We start from the raw sequence: 23,854 nt of genomic DNA, 5'->3' as shown, positions 1-23,854 counted from the left end.
TCACAAGGGGACCCCACACATGTGCACTGTCCTCATTCACAAGGGGACCCCACACATGACCACTGTCCTCATTCACAAGGGGACCCCACACATGTGCACGGTCCTCATTCACACGGGGACCCCACACATGTGCACGGTCCTCATTCACACGGGGACCCCACACATGTGCACGGTCCTCATTCACAAGGTGACCCCACACATGTGCACTGTCCTCATTCACAAGGGGACCCCACACATGACCACTGTCCTCATTCACAAGGGGACCCCAGACATGGCCACTGTCCTCATTCACAAGGGGACCCCACACATGACCACTGTCCTCATTCACAAGGGGACCCCACACATGTGCACGGTCCTCATTCACAAGGGGACCCCACACATGACCACTGTCCTCATTCACAAGGGGACCCCAGACATGGCCACTGTCCTCATTCACAAGGGGACCCCACACATGACCACTGTCCTCATTCACAAGGGGACCCCACACATGTGCACGGTCCTCATTCACAAGGGGACCCCAGACATGGCCACTGTCCTCATTCACAAGGGGACCCCACACATGACCACTGTCCTCATTCACAAGGGGACCCCACACATGTGCACGGTCCTCATTCACAAGGGGACCCCACACATGTGCACGGTCCTCATTCACACGGGGACCCCACACATGTGCACGGTCCTCATTCACAAGGTGACCCCACACATGTGCACTGTCCTCATTCACAAGGGGACCCCACACATGACCACTGTCCTCATTCACAAGGGGACCCCAGACATGGCCACTGTCCTCATTCACAAGGGGACCCCACACATGACCACTGTCCTCATTCACAAGGGGACCCCACACATGTGCACGGTCCTCATTTACAAGGGGACCCCACACATGACCACTGTCCTCATTCACAAGGGGACCCCAGACATGGCCACTGTCCTCATTCACAAGGGGACCCCACACATGACCACTGTCCTCATTCACAAGGGGACCCCACACCTGTGCACTGTCCTCATTCACAAGGGGACCCCACACATGTGCACTGTCCTCATTCACAAGGGGACCCCACACATGACCACTGTCCTCATTCACAAGGGGACCCCACATGTGCACGGTCCTCATTCACAAGGGGACCCCACACATGTGCACTGTCCTCATTCACAAGGGGACCCCACACAGGTGCACTGTCCTCATTCACAAGGGGACCCCACACATGACCACACATGACCACTGTCCTCATTCACAAGGGGACCCCAGACATGGCCACTGTCCTCATTCACAAGGGGACCCCACACATGACCACTGTCCTCATTCACAAGGGGACCCCACACATGTGCACGGTCCTCATTCACAAGGGGACCCCACACATGGCCACTGTCCTCATTCACAAGGGGACCCCACACATGACCACTGTCCTCATTCACAAGGGGACCCCACACATGTGCACGGTCCTCATTCACACGGGGACCCCACACATGTGCACGGTCCTCATTGACAAGGGGACCCCACACATGTGCACGGTCCTAATTCACAAGGGGACCCCACACATGACCACTGTCCTCATTCACAAGGGGACCCCACACATGTGCACTGTCCTCATTCACAAGGGGACCCCACATGTGCACGGTCCGCATTCACAAGGGGACCCCACACATGTGCACTGTCCTCATTCACAAGGGGACCCCACACAGGTGCACTGTCCTCATTCACAAGGGGACCCCACACATGACCACTGTCCTCATTCACAAGGGGACCCCACACATGACCACTGTCCTCATTCACAAGGGGACCCCACACATGTGCACTGTCCTCATTCACAAAGGGACCCCACACATGTGCACTGTCCTCATTCACAAGGGGACCCCACACATGTGCACTGTCCTCATTCACAAGGGGACCCCACACATGTGCACTGTCCTCATTCACAAGGGGACCCCACACATGTGCACTGTCCTCATTCACAAGGGGACCCCACACATGTGCACGGTCCTCATTCACAAGGGGACCCCACACATGTGCACTGTCCTCATTCACAAGGGGACCCCACACATGTGCACGGTCCTCATTCACAAGGGGACCCCACACATGACCACTGTCCTCATTCACAAGGGGACCCCACACATGACCACTGTCCTCATTCACAAGGGGACCCCACACATGTGCACTGTCCTCATTCACAAGGGGACCCCACACATGTGCACTGTCGTCATTCACAAGGGGACCCCACACATGTGCACTGTCCTCATTCACAAGGGGACCCCACACATGTGCACGGTCCTCATTCACAAGGGGACCCCACACATGTGCACTGTCCTCATTCACAAGGGGACCCCACACATGACCACTGTCCTCATTCACAAGGGGACCCCACACATGTGCACTGTCCTCATTCACAAGGGGACCCCACACATGTGCACTGTCCTCATTCACAAGGGGACCCCACACATGTGCACTGTCCTCATTCACAAGGGGACCCCACACATGTGCACTGTCCTCATTCACAAGGGGACCCCACACATGTGCACTGTCGTCATTCACAAGGGGACCCCACACATGTGCACTGTCGTGATTCACAAGGGGACCCCACACATGTGCACTGTCCTCATTCACAGTAGGGCTCTTCTAGCTTCGGTGTGGCTGTAGGACCAGATACCCTGACAGAACATAGGTTTATGATGGGATTTCTGTAGCAGCAGTAACTGTATTGTTGCCCCAGCTCTGCCAGTCCTACCACACTGTGTAACACAGGCTTCCAGACCTTGACCTAAATCTGTAACCCAGATATCCAGGCTGCCGGTCAATACAGAGTCTGTCGTACACAACATCTATGCAGCCGGCCCTGCGGACCACCGCCGTATAAATGGCAGGACACACCATGGAGGTTATTCCGACCTTATCACTCACAGGCCGGGTGATTACCGATAGACTTCAAATCCTGACAGGAAGACGGCATTTGTGAGAGGTAACCTGCCATTTTCAGGGAGTCCCGGGCGTTTTCAAGGAGCGTAAGGGAGAGTTAGGGAGAACCAGGCGGTTTCAGGGAGTCCCAGGCATTTTCAGAGGCGGTTTCAGGCAGTGTTATGAAGCATTAGGCAATTTCAGGGAGCGTCGGGTAGACCCAGGCGGTTTTAGGGAGCGTCAGGGAGTCCCAGACCACCTGGGAGGAGTAGGCAATATGTACACTGTGTGTATAATCGGACCACCAAAAGAGAATTAGGACATCTGTATGCTGCATGTATCTTTGGGAGAGTAATGTGCTGGCACCACCAGGCCTGTGACCAGACGCACCCCACTGTGCACTGGGAGAGTAATGACTGCGCACTGGGAGAGTAATGTGCTGCCACCACCAGGCCTGTGACCAGACGCACCCCACTGTGCACTGGGAGAGTAATGACTGCGCACTGGGAGAGTAATGTGCTGCCACCACCAGGCCTGTGACCAGACGCACCCCACTGTGCATTGGGAGGGTAATGACTGCGCACTGGGAGAGTAATGTGCTGCCACCACCAGACCTGTGACCAGACGCACCCCACTGTGCACTGGGAGAGTAATGTGCTTGTGCTGCCACCGCCAGGCCTGTGACCAGACGCACCCCACTGTGCATTGGGAGAGTAACGACTGCGCACTGGGAGAGTAATGTGCTGCCACCACCAGGCCTGTGACCAGACGCACCCCACTGTGCACTGGGAGAGTAATGTGCTGCCACCACCAGGCCTGTGACCAAACTCACCCTACTGTGCACTGGGAGAGTAATGTGCTGCCAACACCAGGCCTGTGACCAGACGCACCCCACTGCACACTGGGAGAGTAATGTACTGTCACCACCAGGCCTGTGACCAAACTCACCCCACTGTGCACTGGGAGAGTAATGTGCTGCCACCACCAGGCCTGTGACCAGACGCACCCCACTGCACACTGGGAGAGTAATGACTGCGCACTGGGAGAGTAATGTGCTGCCAACACCAGGCCTGTGACCAGATGCACCCCACTGCGCACTGGGAGAGTAATGTGCTGACACCACCAGGCCTGTGACCAGACAGGATGCATTATAAATCCCTGTGGTCAGGAACCCGGCGTTCAAAATCCAGACCGCCGAAATCCCGACACTTTCTCCCTCCAGGGGTGTCCACGACCCCTGGAGGGAGAATAAATGGGTGTGCCGGAGGGAGAATAAATGGGTGTGCCGAGTGTAGCGAGGCACCGGGCCCGCTGCGTGGCGAGCCCGCAAGGGGGGGGGGGGGCGATCCACGCCCCCCCCCCCCCCCCCCGGTCGGGATTTCAGAGTAGGGATTTTGAACACCGGGATCCCGACCGCCGGGATTTAATACTGAATCCGACCAGACGCACCCCACTGAGCACTGGGAGAGTAATGTGCTGCCAACACCAGGCCTGTGACAAGACGCACCCCACTGCGCACTTGGCGAGTAAAGTGCTGCCACCACCAGGCCTGTGACCAGACGCACCCCACTGCGCACTGGGAGAGTAAAGTGATGCCACCACCAGGCCTGTGACCAGACGCACCCCACTGCGCACTGGGAGAGTAAAGTGATGCCACCACCAGGCCTGTGACCAGACACACCCCACTAGTACTCCAGAGCCACGACCCAGGTTATTGCTGCTCCAGTCCGGGCCAGGGCTTGGTGTAAAAGGGGAAAAAATAATAACCCGGGTCTTTTTACCCGGTGTCCGACCCAGCAAATGTTCAGGGTCGGACACTGGGCTTCCCCGGAGTCAGGGGCCGTGTAAATGGATAACCCATTTCCTCCAATCAGGGAGCTACAACCTCCGAACCGCAGCACCCCGAGGTCAGTCCGGAGGTTGGGCAGGGGCTGGGTACAGCCTCCGCTGCTGTCTGAGGTACTATGTAGACAGCAGCGGAGGCTGGGAGGAGGTGAATGGATGCCTGTGTGTGCATCACTCACCTTACTGTGCCCTGGGTGATTAATGGGATGCCACCACCAGGCCTGTGGGAACAGACGCACCCCACTGTGCCCTGGGTGATTAATGGGATGCCACCACCAGGCCTGTGGGAACAGACGCACCCCACTGTGCCCTGGGTGATTAATGGGATGCCACCACCAGGCCTGTGGGAACAGACGCACCCCACTGTGCCCTGGGTGATTAATGGGATGCCACCACCAGGCCTGTGGGAACAGACGCACCCCACTGTGCCCTGGGTGATTAATGGGATGCCACCACCAGGCCTGTGGGAACAGACGCACCCCACTGTGCCCTGGGTGATTAATGGGATGCCACCACCAGGCCTGTGGGAACAGACGCACCCCACTGTGCCCTGGGTGATTAATGGGATGCCACCACCAGGCCTGTGGGAACAGACGCACCCCACTGTGCCCTGGGTGATTAATGGGATGCCACCACCAGGCCTGTGGGAACAGACGCACCCCACTGTGCCCTGGGTGATTAATGGGATGCCACCACCAGGCCTGTGGGAACAGACGCACCCCACTGTGCCCTGGGTGATTAATGGGATGCCACCACCAGGCCTGTGGGAACAGACGCACCCCACTGTGCCCTGGGTGATTAATGGGATGCCACCACCAGGCCTGTGGGAACAGACGCACCCCACTGTGCCCTGGGTGATTAATGGGATGCCACCACCAGGCCTGTGGGAACAGACGCACCCCACTGTGCCCTGGGTGATTAATGGGATGCCACCACCAGGCCTGTGGGAACAGACGCACCCCACTGTGCCCTGGGTGATTAATGGGATGCCACCACCAGGCCTGTGGGAACAGACGCACCCCACTGCACATGGCATTCACAGATGGTTTAGACTCGCATCCAAATGGATGTTGACTATTTCCTCTTTTTGTCAGTGATCCCTGGTTTCACCCACCACGCACTGGGCAAGTAATTTGCTGCGAACACCAGGCTCCTATTGGCACCACTGTATGTCTGGACACTAGGAATGCCAATCCCAGGGCATTATTTCAATCCTGGGATTAGCCTCCCTAATAAAACAAAAAATGCCCCAGGGGTGGTGTAGCCAGTAGTGGCTGTGCAGCGTGACCTCTGACCACGTGACGCTGTGCAGAACCACACAGCTGGAGATGGGACAGTGTCAGGGGCTGTGCAGCGTGACCTCTGACCACGTGACGCTGTGCAGAACCACACAGCTGGAGATGGGACAGTGTCAGGGGCTGTGCAGCGTGACCTCTGACCACGTGACGCTGTGCAGAACCACACAGCTGGAGATGGGACAGTGTCGGGGGCTGTGCAGCGTGACCTCTGACCACGTGACGCTGTGCAGAACCACACAGCTGGAGATGGGACAGTGTCAGGGGCTATGCAGCGTGACCTCTGACCACGTGACGCTGTGCAGAACCACACAGCTGGAGATGGGACAGTGTCAGGGGCTGTGCAGCGTGACCTCTGACCACCTGACGCTGTGCAGAACCACACAGCTGGAGATGGGACAGTGTCAGGGGCTGTGCAGGCAGTGTCTAATCCTGAAATAAGGGATTAGAAACACCCATCCCGGGATTCAAATCCTGGCAATTTTAGGGCCAAAATTCTGGGTTCCTGCCGATCCTGGAATTGTACATGTTGCCGACACACCTCCTGACAGATGTTGGCTGATTCCCACTCCAGGACAGCCGGAGCTTGGAATACGGATGCAGAATATAGAGGTTTAATGCACAAGGTATTGCTTGGAGCAGAGGTTCCCAAACTGTCCTCAAGGCAGCCCAATGGTCCGGGTATGAGGTTTATCCATGCTTGGTCACAGGTCAGTCTGATTTAACCATCTGTGCTGTGCCATGGATATACCCAAAACCTGGACCATTGACCTTGAGGACCGTGTTTGGGAACCTCTGGCTTGGGGGAATCACAGCATACAGATGTCCTGCTCAGCACAATGTCCATGGCACAGAAAGGGATCACCTGCCATTTCTGTACCCCATCGTAACACGCAATACCACAGCTGGTAAACGAACCCTGTGTTCCCTCAACCAAAGTATTGCACAAAATATAAATAAATACAGCTTAATGTCAGAGACCCAAATCACAGACCCAGCAGCATATAACGGTCTCTCACAAATGTGCTGGGATTTCCCCCCAACCCTGCTGGACAAGTGTTTATCCCTACTCAATACCACAGGAGGTTTGTATATACATTTACAGTACATGGGGGCTGATTCATACTTGTAGTGGGCCGAATTCAGCACCCTGACAGATGTTTGAGCAAAGCACGGGATAGAACGGCATTGGCAGGTGCCAGGTGGGGCGGACAGGGGGCTGGAGTAGGGGCATCCCCATAAAAATGGCTGGCGTTCCCCTGGGAACTGGCATGACGTTGTCTACTTGGGGTGGACGGCTGATGTCAAATGACCCCATATTTGGTGATCGGCGGTGGAAAAAAGTCAGTTTAGACTTATTTCTGGAGGGAAGAAAAATCTTTCAGTGACCCTTCGGCTGCGTGTGGGGGGAGGAGTTCGAGTATACAAGGACAAGGGGATTGGGCGGTAGTGTGTGTGTTGGGGCGGTCATTGGGCAGGGAGGCTAAATCAGGCCCATGGTGACAAGTGGCGATCAGTCCTTTCATACAGCATCAGGTTAACCCCTTCATGTTAGCCACGTGGGCTGGGTCTCCAGACACTAAAGCCGCAAGGCGCACGTGTGGAGCAACTACCAGGGCGGGAGCCTCAAAGTCATCCCCAGCAGCCTCTACCTACCCCACAAGCATCTCTATACACAGCAGCCTCTACCTACCCCACAAGCATTTCCATCCCCAGCAGCCTCTACCTACCCCACAAGCATCTCCATCCCCAGCAGCCTCTACCTACCCCACGAGCATTTCCATCCCCAGCAGCCTCTACCTACCACACGAGCATCTCCATCCCCACCAGCCTCTACCTACCCCACAAGCATCTCCATCCCCAGCAGCCTCTACCTACCCCACAAGCATCTCCTTCCCCAGCAGCCTCTACCTACCCCACGAGCATCTCCATCCCCACAGCCTCTACCTACCCCACGAGCATCTCCATCCCCACAGCCTCTACCTACCACACGAGCATCTCCATCCCCAGCAGCCTCTACCTACCCCACGAGCATCTCCATCCCCACAGCCTCTACCTACCCCACGAGCATCTCCATCCCCACCAGCCTCTACCTACCCCACAAGCATTTCCATCCCCACCAGCCTCTACCTACCCCACGAGCATCTCCATCCCCAGCAGCCTCTACCTACCCCACAAGCATCTCCATCCCCAGCAGCCTCTACCTACCCCACAAGCATCTCCATCCCCAGCAGCCTCTACCTACCCCACAAGCATTTCCATCCCCACCAGCCTCTACCTACCCCACGAGCATCTCCATCCCCAGCAGCCTCTACCTACCCAATGACCATCTCCATCCCCAGCAGCCTCTACCTACCCCACGAGCATCTCCATCCCCAGCAGCCTCTACCTACCCCACAAGCATCTCCATCCCCAGCAGCCTCTACCTACCCCACAAGCATCTCCATCCCCAGCAGCCTCTACCTACCCCACAAGCATCTCCATCCCCAGCAGCCTCTACCTACCCCACGAGCATCTCCTTTCCCAGCAGCCTCTACCTACCCCACGAGCATCTCCATCCCCAGCAGCCTCTACCTACCCCACGAGCATCTCCATCCCCAGCAGCCTCTACCTACCCCACGAGCATCTCCATCCCCAGCAGCCTCTACCTACCCCACGAGCATCTCCATCCCCAGCAGCCTCTACCTACCCCACGAGCATCTCCATCCCCAGCAGCCTCTACCTACCCCACGAGCATCTCCATCCCCAAGAGCCTCTACCTACCCCACGAGCATCTCCATCCCCAAGAGCCTCTACCTACCCCACGAGCATCTCCATCCCCAGCAGCCTCTACCTACCCCACGAGCATCTCCATCCCCAGCAGCCTCTACCTCCCCCACGAGCATCTCCATCCCCAGCAGCCTCTACCTACCCCACGAGCATCTCCATCCCCAGCAGCCTCTACCTACCCCACGAGCATCTCCATCCCCAGCAGCCTCTACCTACCCCACGAGCATCTTCATCCCCAGCAGCCTCTACCTACCCCACGAGCATCTCCATCCCCAGCAGCCTCTACCTCCCCCACGAGCATCTCCATCCCCAGCAGCCTCTACCTACCCCACGAGCATCTCCATCCCCAGCAGCCTCTACCTACCCCACGAGCATCTCCATCCCCAGCAGCCTCTACCTACCCCACGAGCATCTCCATCCCCAGCAGCCTCTACCTACCCCACGAGCATCTCCATCCCCAGCAGCCTCTACCTACCCCACGAGCATCTCCATCCCCAGCAGCCTCTACCTACCCCACGAGCATCTCCATCCCCAGCAGCCTCTACCTACCCCACAAGCATCTCCATCCCCAGCAGCCTCTACCTACCCCACGAGCATCTCCATCCCCAGCAGCCTCTACCTACCCCACAAGCATCTCCATCCCCAACAGCCTCTACCTACCCCACAAGCATCTCCATCCCCAGCAGCCTCTACCTACCCCACGAGCATCTCCATCCCCAGCAGCCTCTACCTACCCCACAAGCATCTCCATCCCCAGCAGCCTCTACCTACCCCACGAGCATCTCCATCCCCAGCAGCCTCTACCTACCCCACAAGCATCTCCATCCCCAGCAGCCTCTACCTACCCCACAAGCATCTCCATCCCAAACAGCCTCTACCTACCCCACAAGCATCTCCATCCCCAGCAGCCTCTCTGCTCACCCTCAGTACTGCTGGAACCATTGAAAACCAACAAAACAGTTTGTACATAATCTTTACAAGGTTTCAGGGTTTTCACTTCAGATTTGCAGCTGTTCCATCCCCATCATCACAGCGCAGCAGCTGCCATCTGCAGGTCCTAATGCCACTTATTTCTGTACTATAGAAGTACGGAATTAGAGAACCATTATACCCACCACAGCAAGGATGTTAACATTACAAGGTAAACCCTAAACAAGTAACAAATAGTAGTCTTTACGCAAAGCTGTTTTAGCGCCACTTCCTGCCCTTTTAATGGCACCATGCTATCTGCCCGCTCTCTTGCTGATGCCGTGCGCAAACTGCACATAGATTATCATTATACCTCATAGTACGCCACCCTGCAACCTGCACATATGTTACCATTATACCTCATACTGTGCCACCCTGCAACCAGCATATGTTATCAATATACGTCATACTGTGCCACCCTGCATATGTTATCAATATACGTCATACTGTGCCACCCTGCATATATGTTATTAACATCCATCATATTGCACCATCCTGCAACCTGCACATATGTAACCATTATAACTCATAATATGCCACCCTGCAACCTGCATATACTGTATGTTATTACCATCCGTCATATTACACCATCCTGCACATATGTTACCATTATACCTCTTACCGCGCCACCCTGCAACCTGCATATGTTATTAACATCCGTCATATCGCACCATCCTGCAACCTGCACATATGTTACCATTATACCTCATACTGCGCCGTCCTGCAACCTGCATATGTTATTAACATCCGTCATAATGCACCATCCTGCAACCTGCAAATAAGTTTATAATTATACCTTACAATAGCCCCCTGCAACCTGCATATTTGTTATTAACAGCGGTGCAGAGAGAGAGGGTTCTAATTACCTGGAAGCTGCAGTAGCTCTTCTCAAATCAAAGAGAGCATGGCCATGCCTCCTCAAAAACTGGGCCATGCCCACTGAAAATTACCTGGGCCCACCCATGCTCTCTATTGCCCTGGTTATTATTATAACTCATAATGTGCCATCACGTTATTAACATCCGTCATTTTGCACCATCCTGCAACCTGCACATGTGTAACCATTATAACTCATACCGCGCCACCCTGCAACCTGCATATGTTATTAACATCCGTCATATTGCACATCCTGCAACTTGCATATATGTTATTAGCATCCGTCATAATGCACCATCCTGCAACCTGCACATGTGTAACCATTATACCTCATACCGCGCCACCCTGCAACCTGCATATATGTTATTACCATCCGTCATATTACATCATCCTGCACATATGTTACCATTATACCTCTTACCGCGCCACCCTGCAACCTGCATATGTTATTAACATCCGTCATTTTGCACCATCCTGCAACCTGCACATGTGTAACCATTATAACTCATACCGCGCCACCCTGCAACCTGCATATATGTTATTACCATCCGTCATATTACACCATCCTGCACATATGTTACCATTATACCTCTTACCACGCCACCCTGCAACCTGCATATGTTATTAACATCCGTCATATTGCACATCCTGCAACTTGCATATATGTTATTAGCATCCGTCATATCGCACCATCCTGCAACCTGCACATATGTTACCATTATACCTCATACTGCGCCACCCTGCAACCTGCATATGTTATCAATATACGTCATACTGTGCCACCCTGCATATATGTTATTAACATCCGTCATACTGCACCATCCTGCAACCTGCACATATGTTACCATTATACCTCATACCGCACCACCCTGCAACCTGCATATATGTTATTAACATCTGTCATATTGCACCATCCTACAACCTGCACATGTTACCATTATACCTCATACCGCGCCACCCTGCAACCTGCATATATGTTATTAGCATCCGTCATATTGCACCATCCTACTATATCTATATACCTCATAATGCGCCATCCTGCAAATATAAACGTTATACAATATTGGCTATGATGCCCTCAGACACCCCCCTCCCCCCACACACATATATACAGGTTAGCCACTTTGGGGTTCCTCTCACCTTCTGTAGGCTGCTGGGGTTCAGCTGGGTTTTGTCAATGATTTTTATAGCAACCTGAAGATAAAGAAGATCGGATTAGGGTGCTAAGCTCACACGATCATAATACCATCATCATTTACAGTATACGTGGGTGCTGGATGACCTCCAGTCAGGGTTCTAATGGTCAGTACCAATGTTGGAATCCTGACTGACAGGGGCTATTTTCCCTTGTGGGGGTCTCAGCACCCCATAGAGGGAGAATAGAACATATGGTGAGCGCAGCGCGCCCGCAGGGGGCTTCTTTGCACCCACCCCCCTGTTGGAGTACCAGCTGTCGGACCCCCATACCATACTCACCTTCTCCCAGACATGATGTAATCCTACTCCCCTAGCCCCTATTAGGACTTTCTCACCTCTCTTCCAGTCAGAACATGTCTCCCCAGCTTCACTTTAGCAAAGTTCCCTTTCCCGATAGTCCTCAGGAGTCTGTAATTGCCCACGTGTGGCTCCTCGGGGGCGGAGCTCCTGGACCGAGCTCCTGGGGGGCGGGGAGGCCAGGAGGAAGTGGTGGAGCCTTTCTCAGAGCGAGTAGAGCCAGTCTGGAGGTAGCAGAGAAAACATGCTCAATGTATTATTATCTGCTATGAATGAAACGCTTTCTATAAATAAGATGTGTTCTCGCCTTGCACAATGATCCACCCCCTGATCCCCAGTAAGACGCTCTGCTCTGCATTTCCGCCTCCTCACATAATGTTCATTCATATTCTGGTAAACAAGAGGTGCCCACACTCCGGGGTAGGGAGACGGGCGCTGCGCCCCGTACTGGTCCCCTAATAACACCTCATGGTAGGCCTGCATCTTCCTGAGAGTTATATCCCTACATGATCCTGGCCAGAAGACCTAAGCCTAGCGGTATATCTCTGCCAATAAGAGAGCGCAGGTATGACACCTCTCCATGATTAGACTGCCAGGGACATCACACCCACTGTTTCCAGTCAGGCACCAACGAGACAATCACCAAAAAAAAAAAAGACTGTTTCATGATAGGTGCAGAGAAGAGACACCTGCACACAATGTACCTGTCTAATGGGACATCTACATACAGTACCAAGGAAACAGAACACATGCAACTGTCTAATGAGACACCCACATACCGTACCAATGAGACAGAACACAAATCACATGTCTAATGAGACATCTACACACAGTATCAATGAGACAGAACACAATGCACCTGTTTAATGAGACACTCACATACAGGGCCTACCAATGAGACAGAACACAAATCACATGTCTAATGAGACATCTACACACAGTATCAATGAGACAGAACACAATGCACCTGTCTAATGAGACATCTACACACAGTATCAATGAGACAGAACACAATGCACCTGTCTAATGAGACATCTACACACATTATCAATGAGACAGAACACAATGTACCTGTCTAATGAGACAGTCACATAAACATTACCAGTGTGAAAGAACACAATGTACCTGTCTAATGAGACAGCCACAGACAGTACTCACCGTCTCATTGATCCTCTCGCTGCCAGTGGGAGGACGAGACATCTTCAGGCCAGGAGAGACAGCTCACACCCGGGGGAGCTATGGGAGACGCCGTCAGTAAGACATCCTGCGCACTCTCTGCCCCAGACCCCAGCACTCTAATAACATTCCTCTGCTCTTTATTACCAGGAGACTGTCACAGAGCATGCAGCAGTCTCTGAGACTCCCCTCCTTGTCCCTGGATGTCTCTTATGCCTAGCGTCAGTCTCTCTCCATCTCATATGTGCTGCTCCGTATTCCAGGCGGTCTCTCTAGAGGTCTCCTCAGTCACTGGATGTCTCCATCTGTCTCAGCATGTCAGCTATGTCTCTCAGTTCATGGATGTCTCCGGCTGTCTTTGCCTGCTTCTCCATAGACTGTCTCTCTTGCTGCCAGCTGTCTCTCTGGGCTGGGCTCAGCTCTCAGACAGCCCCCCTCCCCCTCTCCTGCCTCTTAAACAGACAGTTACCTCCAGCTCTCTGACAATGAATGAATGGGAGGAGGGGGTCTCAGAGACTGCAGCCTCCCTGGCACTGAGCCTCACTGCGACCTGGCATGGGGCTCATTCACTAAGCTAGGGCACCCACCAGGGTTTAATATATCTGTAGGACTATAAGCAGTCCCTGGCACAGGAGGTGGTGGCAGTATATACAGGCGGTCCCTGGCACAGGAGGTGGTGGCAGTACATACAGGCAGTCCCTGGCACAGGAGGTGGTGGCAGTACATACAGGCAGTCCCTGGCACAGGAGGTGGTGGCAGTACATACACAGGCAGTCCCTGGCACAGGAGGTGGTGGCAGTACATACAGGCAGTCCCTGGCACAGGAGGTGGTGGCAGTACATACAGACAGTCCCTGGCACAGGAGGTGGTGGTATTACATACAAGCAGTCCCTGGCACAGGAAGTGGTGGTAGTACATACAGGCAGTCCCTGGCACAGGAAGTGGTGGCAGTACATACAGACAGTCCCTGGCACAGGAGGTGGTGGCAGTACATACACAGGCAGTCCCTGGCACAGGAGGTGGTGGCAGTACATACACAGACAGTCCCTGGCACAGGAGGTGGTGGCAGTACATACAGGCAGTCCCTGGCACAGGAGGTGGTGGCAGTACATACAGGCAGTCCCTGGCACAGGAAGTGGTGGTAGTACATACAGGCAGTCCCTGGCACAGGAAGTGGTGGCAGTACATACAGACAGTCCCTGGCACAGGAGGTGGTGGCAGTACATATAGGCAGTCCCTGGTACAGGAGGTGATGGTAGTACATACAGACAGTCCCTGGCACAGGAGGTGGTGGTAGTACATACAGGCAGTCCCTGTCACAGGAGGTGGTGGTAGTACATACAGGCAGTCCCTGGCACAGGAGGTGTTGGCAGTACATACAGGCAGTCCCTTGCACAGGAAGTGGTGGCAGGACATACAGGCAGTCCCTGGCACAGGAGGTGGTGGCAGTACATACACAGGCAGTCCCTGGCACAGGAGGTGGTGGCAGTACATACACAGACAGTCCCTGGCACAGGAGGTGGTGGCAGTACATACAGGCAGTCCCTGTCACAGGAGGTGGTGGCAGTACATACAGGCAGTCCCTGGCACAGGAAGTGGTGGTAGTACATACAGGCAGTCCCTGGCACAGGAGGTGGTGGTAGTACATACAGGCAGTCCCTGTCACAGGAGGTGGTGGCAGTACATACAGGCAGTCCCTGGCACAGGAGGTGGTGGCAGTACATACAGGCAGTCCCTGGCACAGGAGGTGGTGGTAGTACATACAGGCAGTCCCTGGCACAGGAGGTGGTGGTAGTACATACAGGCAGTCCCTGGCACAGGAAGTGGTGGTAGTACATACAGACAGTCCCTGGCACAGGAGGTGGTGGCAGTACATACACAGGCAGTCCCTGGCACAGGAGTGGTGGCAGTACATACAGGCAGTCCCTGGCACAGGAAGTGGTGGCAGTACATACAGACAGTCCCTGGCACAGGAGGTGGTGGCAGTACATACACAGGCAGTCCCTGGCACAGGAGGTGGTGGCAGTACATACAGACAGTCCCTGGCACAGGAGGTGGTGGCAGGACATACAGACAGTCCCTGGCACAGGAGGTGGTGGCAGTACATACAAGCAGTCCCTGGCACAGGAGGGGTGGCAGTACATACAAGCAGTCCCTGGCACAGGAGGTGGTGGCAGTACATACAGACAGTCCCTGGCACAGGAGGTGGTGGCAGTACATACAGACAGTCCCTGGCACAGGAGGTGGTGGCAGTACATACAAGCAGTCCCTGGCACAGGAGGGGTGGCAGTACATACAAGCAGTCCCTGGCACAGGAGGGGTGGCAGTACATACAGGCAGTCCCTGACACAGGAGGTGATGGTAGTACATACAGGCAGTCCCTGTCACAGGAGGTGGTGGCAGTACATACAAGCAGTCCCTGGCACAGGAGGTGGTGGCAGTACATACAGGCAGTCCCTGGCACAGGAGGTGATGGTAGTACATACAGACAGTCCCTGGCACAGGAGGTGGTGGCAGTACATACAGGCAGTCCCTGGCACAGGAGGGGTGGCAGTACATACAGGCAGTCCCTGGCACAGGAGGTGGTGGCAGTACATACAGGCAGTCCCTGTCACAGGAGGTGGTGGCAGTACATACAAGCAGTCCCTGGCACAGGAGGTGGTGGCAGTACATACACAGGCAGTCCCTGGCACAGGAGGTGGTGGCAGTACATACAGGCAGTCCCTGTCACAGGAGGTGGTGGCAGTACATACAAGCAGTCCCTGGCACAGGAGGTGGTGGCAGTACATACAGGCAGTCCCTGGCACAGGAGGTGGTGGCAGTACATACAAGCAGTCCCTGGCACAGGAGGTGGTGGCAGTACATACACAGGCAGTCCCTGGCACAGGAGGTGGTGGCAGTACATACAGGCAGTCCCTGGCACAGGAGGTGGTGGCAGTACATACAGGCAGTCCCTGGCACAGGAAGTGGTGGTATTACATACAGACAGTCCCTGGCACAGGAGGTGGTGGTATTACATACATGCAGTCCCTGGCACAGGAGGTGGTGGCAGTACATACAGGCAGTCCCTGGCACAGGAGGTGGTGGTATTACATACATGCAGTCCCTGGCACAGGAGGTGGTGGCAGTACATACAGGCAGTCCCTGGCACAGGAGGTGGTGGTATTACATACATGCAGTCCCTGGCACAGGAGGTGGTGGCAGTACATACAGGCAGTCCCTGGCACAGGAGGTGGTGGTATTACATACATGCAGTCCCTGGCACAGGAGGTGGTGGCAGTACATACAGGCAGTCCCTGGCACAGGAGGTGGTGGTATTACATACATGCAGTCCCTGGCACAGGAGGTGGTGGCAGTACATACAGGCAGTCCCTGGCACAGGAGGTGGTGGCAGTACATACAGACAGTCCCTGGCACAGGAGGTGGTGGCAGTACATACAGGCAGTCCCTGGCACAGGAGGTGGTGGCAGTACATACAGACAGTCCCTGGCACAGGAGGTGGTGGCAGTACATACAGGCAGTCCCTGGCACAGGAGGTGGTGGTATTACATACAGGCAGTCCCTGGCACAGGAGGGGTGGCAGGACATACAGGCAGTCCCTGGCACAGGAGGTGGTGGCAGTACATACAGACAGTCCCTGGCACAGGAGGTGGTGGTATTACATACAGGCAGTCCCTGGCACAGGAGGGGTGGCAGGACATACAGACAGTCCCTGGCACAGGAGGTGGTGGTATTACATACAGGCAGTCCCTGGCACAGGAGGGGTGGCAGGACATACAGACAGTCCCTGGCACAGGAGGTGGTGGTAGTACATACAGGCAGTCCCTGGCACAGGAGGTGGTGGCAGTACATACAGGCAGTGCCTGGCACAGGAGGTGGTGGTATTACATACAGGCAGTCCCTGGCACAGGAGGGGTGGCAGGACATACAGACAGTCCCTGGCACAGGAGGTGGTGGCAGTACATACAGGCAGTCCCTGGCACAGGAGGTGGTGGCAGTACATACAGGCAGTCCCTGGCACAGGAGGTGGTGGTATTACATACAGGCAGTCCCTGGCACAGGAGGGGTGGCAGGACATACAGACAGTCCCTGGCACAGGAGGTGGTGGCAGTACATACAGGCAGTCCCTGGCACAGGAGGTGGTGGCAGTACATACAGGCAGTGCCTGGCACAGGAGGTGGTGGTATTACATACAAGCAGTCCCTGGCACAGGAGGGGTGGTAGTACATACAAGCAGTCCCTGGCACAGGAGGTGGTGGCAGTACATACAGGCAGTCCCTGGCACAGGAGGTGGTGGCAGTACATACAGGCAGTCCCTGGCACAGGAGGTGGTGGCAGTACATACAGGCAGTCCCTGGCACAGGAAGTGGTGGTATTACATACAAGCAGTCCCTGGCACAGGAGGTGGTGGTAGTACATACAGGCAGTCCCTGGCACAGGAGGTGGTGGCAGTACATACAGACAGTCCCTGGCACAGGAGGTGGTGGCAGTACATACAAGCAGTCCCTGGCACAGGAGGGGTGGCAGGACATACAGGCAGTCCCTGGCACAGGAGGTGGTTGCAGTACATACAGGCAGTCCCTGGCACAGGAGGTGGTGGCAGTACATACAGACAGTCCCTGGCACAGGAAGTGGTGGTAGTACATACAAGCAGTCCCTGGCACAGGAGGGGTGGCAGGACATACAGGCAGTCCCCGGCACAGGCGGTGGTGGCAGTACATACAGGCAGTCCCCGGCACAGGAGGTGGTGGCAGTACATACAGACAGTCCCTGGCACAGGAAGTGGTGGTAGTACATACAAGCAGTCCCTGGCACAGGAGGTGGTGGCAGTACATACAGGCAGTCCCTGGCACAGGAGGTGGTGGCAGTACATACAGGCAATCCCTGGCACAGGAAGGGGTGGCAGTACATACAAGCAGTCCCTGGCACAGGAGGGGTGGCAGGACATACAGGCAGTCCCTGGCACAGGAGGTGGTGGCAGTACATACAGACAGTCCCTGGCACAGGAAGTGGTGGCAGTACATACAAGCAGTCCCTGGCACAGGAGGTGGTGGCAGTACATACAGGCAGTCCCTGGCACAGGAGGGGTGGCAGGACATACAGGCAGTCCCTGGCACAGGAGGGGTGGCAGGACATACAGGCAGTCCCTGGCACAGGAGGTGGTGGCAGGACATACAGGCAGTCCCTGGCACAGGAGGTGGTTGCAGTACATACAGGCAGTCCCTGGCACAGGAGGTGGTTGCAGTACATACAGGCAGTCCCTGGCACAGGAAGTGGTGGTAGTACATACAGGCAGTCCCTGGCACAGGAAGTGGTGGCAGTACATACAGGCAGTCCCTGGCACAGGAGGTGGTGGCAGTACATACAGGCAGTCCCTGGCACAGGAGGTGGTGGCAGTACATACAGGCCGTCCCTGGCACAGGAGGGGTGGCAGGACATACAGGCAGTCCCTGGCACAGGAGGTGGTGGCAGTACATACAGGCAGTCCCTGGCACAGGATGTGGTGGCAGTACATACAGACAGTCCCTGGCACAGGAGGGGTGGCAGGACATACAAGCAGTCCCTGGCACAGGAGGTGTTGGCAGTACATACAGGCAGTCCCTTGCACAGGAAGTGGTGGCAGTACATACAGGCAGTCCCTGGCACAGGAAGTGGTGGCAGGACATACAAGCAGTCCCTGGCACAGGAGGTGGTGGCAGTACATACAGGCAGTGCCTGGCACAGGAGAGGTGGCAGGACATACAGGCAGTCCCTGGCATAGGAGGTGGTGGCAGTACATGCAGACAGTATCTGGCACAGAAGGTGGTGGCAGTACATACAGACAGTCCCTGGCACAGGAGGGGTGGCAGGACATACAAGCAGTCCCTGGCACAGGAGGTGGTGGCAGTACATACAGACAGTCCCTGGCACAGGAGGGGTGGCAGGACATACAAGCAGTCCCTGGCACAGGAGGTGGTGGCAGTACATACAGGCAGTCCCTGGCACAGGAGGGGTGGCAGGACATACAGGCAGTCCCTGGTACAGGAGGTGGTGGTAGTACATACAGGCAGTCCCTGGCACAGGAGGGTGGTGGCAGTACATATAGGCAGTCCCTGGCACAGGAGGGGTGGCAGGACATACAAGCAGTCCCTGGCACAGGAGGTGGTGGCAGTACATACAGGCAGTCCCTGGCACAGGAGGGGTGGCAGGACATACAGGCAGTCCCTGGTACAGGAGGTGGTGGTAGTACATACAGGCAGTCCCTGGCACAGGAGGTGGTGGCAGTACATACAGGCAGTCCCTGGCACAGGAGGTGGTGGCAGTACATACAGGCAATCCCTGGCACAGGAAGGGGTGGCAGTACATACAAGCAGTCCCTGGCACAGGAGGGGTGGCAGGACATACAGGCAGTCCCTGGCACAGGAGGTGGTGGCAGTACATACAGACAGTCCCTGGCACAGGAAGTGGTGGCAGTACATACAAGCAGTCCCTGGCACAGGAGGTGGTGGCAGTACATACAGGCAGTCCCTGGCACAGGAGGGGTGGCAGGACATACAGGCAGTCCCTGGCACAGGAGGGGTGGCAGGACATACAGGCAGTCCCTGGCACAGGAGGTGGTGGCAGGACATACAGGCAGTCCCTGGCACAGGAGGTGGTTGCAGTACATACAGGCAGTCCCTGGCACAGGAGGTGGTTGCAGTACATACAGGCAGTCCCTGGCACAGGAAGTGGTGGTAGTACATACAGGCAGTCCCTGGCACAGGAAGTGGTGGCAGTACATACAGGCAGTCCCTGGCACAGGAGGTGGTGGCAGTACATACAGGCAGTCCCTGGCACAGGAGGTGGTGGCAGTACATACAGGCCGTCCCTGGCACAGGAGGGGTGGCAGGACATACAGGCAGTCCCTGGCACAGGAGGTGGTGGCAGTACATACAGGCAGTCCCTGGCACAGGATGTGGTGGCAGTACATACAGACAGTCCCTGGCACAGGAGGGGTGGCAGGACATACAAGCAGTCCCTGGCACAGGAGGTGTTGGCAGTACATACAGGCAGTCCCTTGCACAGGAAGTGGTGGCAGTACATACAGGCAGTCCCTGGCACAGGAAGTGGTGGCAGGACATACAAGCAGTCCCTGGCACAGGAGGTGGTGGCAGTACATACAGGCAGTGCCTGGCACAGGAGAGGTGGCAGGACATACAGGCAGTCCCTGGCATAGGAGGTGGTGGCAGTACATGCAGACAGTATCTGGCACAGAAGGTGGTGGCAGTACATACAGACAGTCCCTGGCACAGGAGGGGTGGCAGGACATACAAGCAGTCCCTGGCACAGGAGGTGGTGGCAGTACATACAGACAGTCCCTGGCACAGGAGGGGTGGCAGGACATACAAGCAGTCCCTGGCACAGGAGGTGGTGGCAGTACATACAGGCAGTCCCTGGCACAGGAGGGGTGGCAGGACATACAGGCAGTCCCTGGTACAGGAGGTGGTGGTAGTACATACAGGCAGTCCCTGGCACAGGAGGGTGGTGGCAGTACATACAGACAGTCCCTGGCACAGGAGGGTGGTGGCAGTACATAAAGGCAGTTCCTGGCACAGGAGGGATGGTGGCAGTACATATACAGTAGGCAGTCCCTGGCACATGAGGGTCGGTGGTGGTACATACAGGCAGAGCCTGGCACAGGAGGGGGGGGGGCTGGAAGTAGATACAGGCAGTCCCTGGCACAGGAGAGTGGGTGGCAGTACATACAATCTCAGGCACATAAGGGTGGTGACAGTACATACAGGCAGTCCCTGGCACAGGAGGGGTGGTGGCAGTACATACAGGCAGTCCCTGGTACAGGAGGGGTGGTGGCAGTACATACAGGCAGTCCCTGGCACAGGAGGGGTGGTGGCAGTAGATACAGACAGTCCCTGGCACAGGATGGTGGGTGGCAATACATACAGACAGTCCCTGGTACAGGAGGGGTAATGGCAGTAGATACAGACCATCCCTGGCACGGGGGGGGGGGGGGTGTAGCACTATATACAGGCAGTCCCTGGCACAGGAAGGGGTAGCACTACATGCAGGCAGTCCCTTGCACAGTAGGGTGGTGGCAGTACGTACAGGCAGTCCCTGGCACAGGAGGGTGATGGCAGTACATATAGGTAGTCCCTGGCACAGGAGGGGGGTGGCAGTACATACAGGCAGTCCCTGATAGAGGAGGGGTGGTGGCAGTAGATACAGACCGTCCCTGGCACAGGAGGGGGTAGCACTACATGCAGGCAGTCCCTTGCACAGTAGGGTGGTGGCAGTACGTACAGGCAGTCCCTGGCACAGGAGGGTGGTGGCAGTACATATAGGTAGTCCCTGGCACAGGAGGGGGGTAGCAGTACATACAGGCAGTCCCTGATAGAGGAGGGGTGGTGGCAGTAGATACAGACCGTCCCTGGCACAGGAGGGGGTAGCACTACATGCAGGCAGTCCCTTGCACAGTAGGGTGGTGGCAGTACGTACAGGCAGTCTCTGGCACAGGAGGTGGTGGCAGTACGTACAGGCAGTCCCTTGCACAGTAGGGTGGTGGCAGTACGTACAGGCAGTCCCTGGCACAGGAGGGTGGTGGCAGTACATATAGGTAGTCCCTGGCACAGGAGGGGGGTAGCAGTACATACAGGCAGTCCCTGATAGAGGAGGGGTGGTGGCAGTAGATACAGACCGTCCCTGGCACAGGAGGGGGTAGCAGTACATACAGGCAGTCCCTGATAGAGGAGGGGTGGACGCAGTAGATACAGACCGTCCCTGGCACAGGAGGGGGTAGCAGTACATACAGGCAGTCCCTGATAGAGGAGGGGTGGTGGCAGTAGATACAGACCGTCCCTGGCACAGGAGGGGGTAGCAGTACATACAGGCAGTCCCTGATAGAGGAGGGGTGGTGGCAGTAGATACAGACCGTCCCTGGCACAGGAGGGGGTAGCACTACATGCAGGCAGTCCCTTGCACAGTAGGGTGGTGGCAGTACGTACAGGCAGTCCCTTGCACAGTAGGGTGGTGGCAGTACGTACAGGCAGTCTCTGGCACAGGAGTCGTGATGGCAGTACATACAGGCAGTCCCTGGCACAGTAGGGTGGTGGCAGTACGTACAGGCAGTCTCTGGCACAGGAGTGGTGATGGCAGTACATACAGGCAGTCCCTGGCACAGGAGGTGGTGGCAGTATATTCAGACAGTCCCTGGCACCGGGGCCGGATTAACAATGGGCCTGATAGAGCTATAGCTCCAGGCCCACTCTCCAAATAGGCCCATTTTGTAGCTGAGGGCTATGGCTTTCCAACGAGACCAGCCCCGCGTCGCTAGCCCCCCGAGAACCGGAGTTACCGCCAGGCAAACCTGGAACGTTTTCCCCATAGGATAACATGGGACCCGCTAATTCCGACCTCCACCCGTTTCCAACGGCTGCCAGTTCCCCCTCCGGCATCACAGAAACCCGAGGTTGATCTCAGTTGAACCCAAATCGCTGGTTGTTTAAAGGGGTGGGGGTGGTTTTCTCTCCCCCTCACACCAGAAAATGCAAAAGGTGTAAAAGGGGCCAGTCCGAGAATGTCCCTGCATGATCCTGGGTCCATATTCCGTGCATTTTCTGGTATGAAAGCGGTATTATTTCAAATAGCCAGGACATGCAGTGCGCTGAATACAGCCGGGCAGCCCCCTGCTCTCTGCCTGGCTGTTAATGGCTGTCATTTCTGCCCAGCGGTGACTGTTCCCCAGTTACCGCGAGCATGTATTCCCCCTTGGCAATGAGCATGTAATCCCACATGGCAACGAGCATGGAACCCCTGGCAATGAACATGGAACCCCTGGCAATGAACATGTAGGTAAGCAACACTTATGTAGCATCATTTTTAATAGGCATTATGGTGTTTGGCATAATATGTAATGGAGATTATGGCGTGAGGCTTAACATGTAATGGGCATTATTGTGTAAATTTTTAATGTGCGCCTTTGGCACGCAATGCCCCTATTTATGAAGCATATAGAGCATCATTGCTCAATCTATTTGGTATAGTGCAGGCATGTCCAAACTATGGCCCTCCAGCTGTGAAACTACAAGTCCCATCATGCATTGCCAGTTTTGCAATTAAGGAATGCTAAAACTATGTCAAGGCATGCTGGGACATGTAGTTTCACAACAGCTGGAGGGCCACTGTTTGAACATGCCTGGTATAGTATGTATTTTGGCTCAATCCATGTGGCAAAATGTGAATTTTGCCTTAATCTGTGTGGCATAACGTGAATTTTGACTCAATCTGTGTGCCATAGTGTGAATTTTTGCTCAGTCGGTGTGAATTTTGTCTCATTCCATGTGGCATAATATGTAAGAAGTACAGTATAAGGGGTTACTATTGTGTTGCATGATTTGTATAAGGGGTATATGGTGTGGTAAACTTAGGTTACCACATAAAAGGTGCTGACATATTGTCTACCAAGTTTCGGCTTTCAGTATTTTTTTATGACTGGAGTGCTGCCTCACCCCGCAAGTATCTTAGGACACCGGGATCCTGCGGGTGCACCTTTGGAGGGCACCCGCCA

The 23,854-nt window shown here is 55.4% G+C and overlaps 1 protein-coding gene across 2 annotated transcripts in view; it reads right to left on the bottom strand.

Moving 5' to 3' along the window:
* MARK4 (microtubule affinity regulating kinase 4) overlaps positions 1–13,761 on the bottom strand; it is a 141,796-nt gene extending 128,035 nt beyond the window's left edge. Inside the window, exons 1-3 of one of the 2 annotated variants that reach the window (XM_083160428.1) lie at positions 13,297–13,761; positions 12,177–12,362; positions 11,785–11,838 (exon numbers count right to left, since the gene is read on the bottom strand). In XM_083160428.1, the coding sequence (XP_083016554.1) occupies positions 11,785–11,838; positions 12,177–12,362; positions 13,297–13,338 (282 nt within the window). In that variant the 5' untranslated portion in view covers positions 13,339–13,761. The remainder of the gene's footprint in view (positions 1–11,784; positions 11,839–12,176; positions 12,363–13,296) is intronic. The other variant, XM_083160429.1, reaches the window with a different exon arrangement.
* Between the last annotated feature and the right edge of the window lie 10,093 nt (positions 13,762–23,854).

This window comes from Crinia signifera, chromosome 9 (genome assembly GCF_055691185.1).
Source record: "Crinia signifera chromosome 9, ASM5569118v1, whole genome shotgun sequence".
Taxonomy (NCBI): domain Eukaryota; kingdom Metazoa; phylum Chordata; class Amphibia; order Anura; family Myobatrachidae; genus Crinia; species Crinia signifera.
This window is presented reverse-complemented; position numbering and strand designations above follow the sequence as displayed.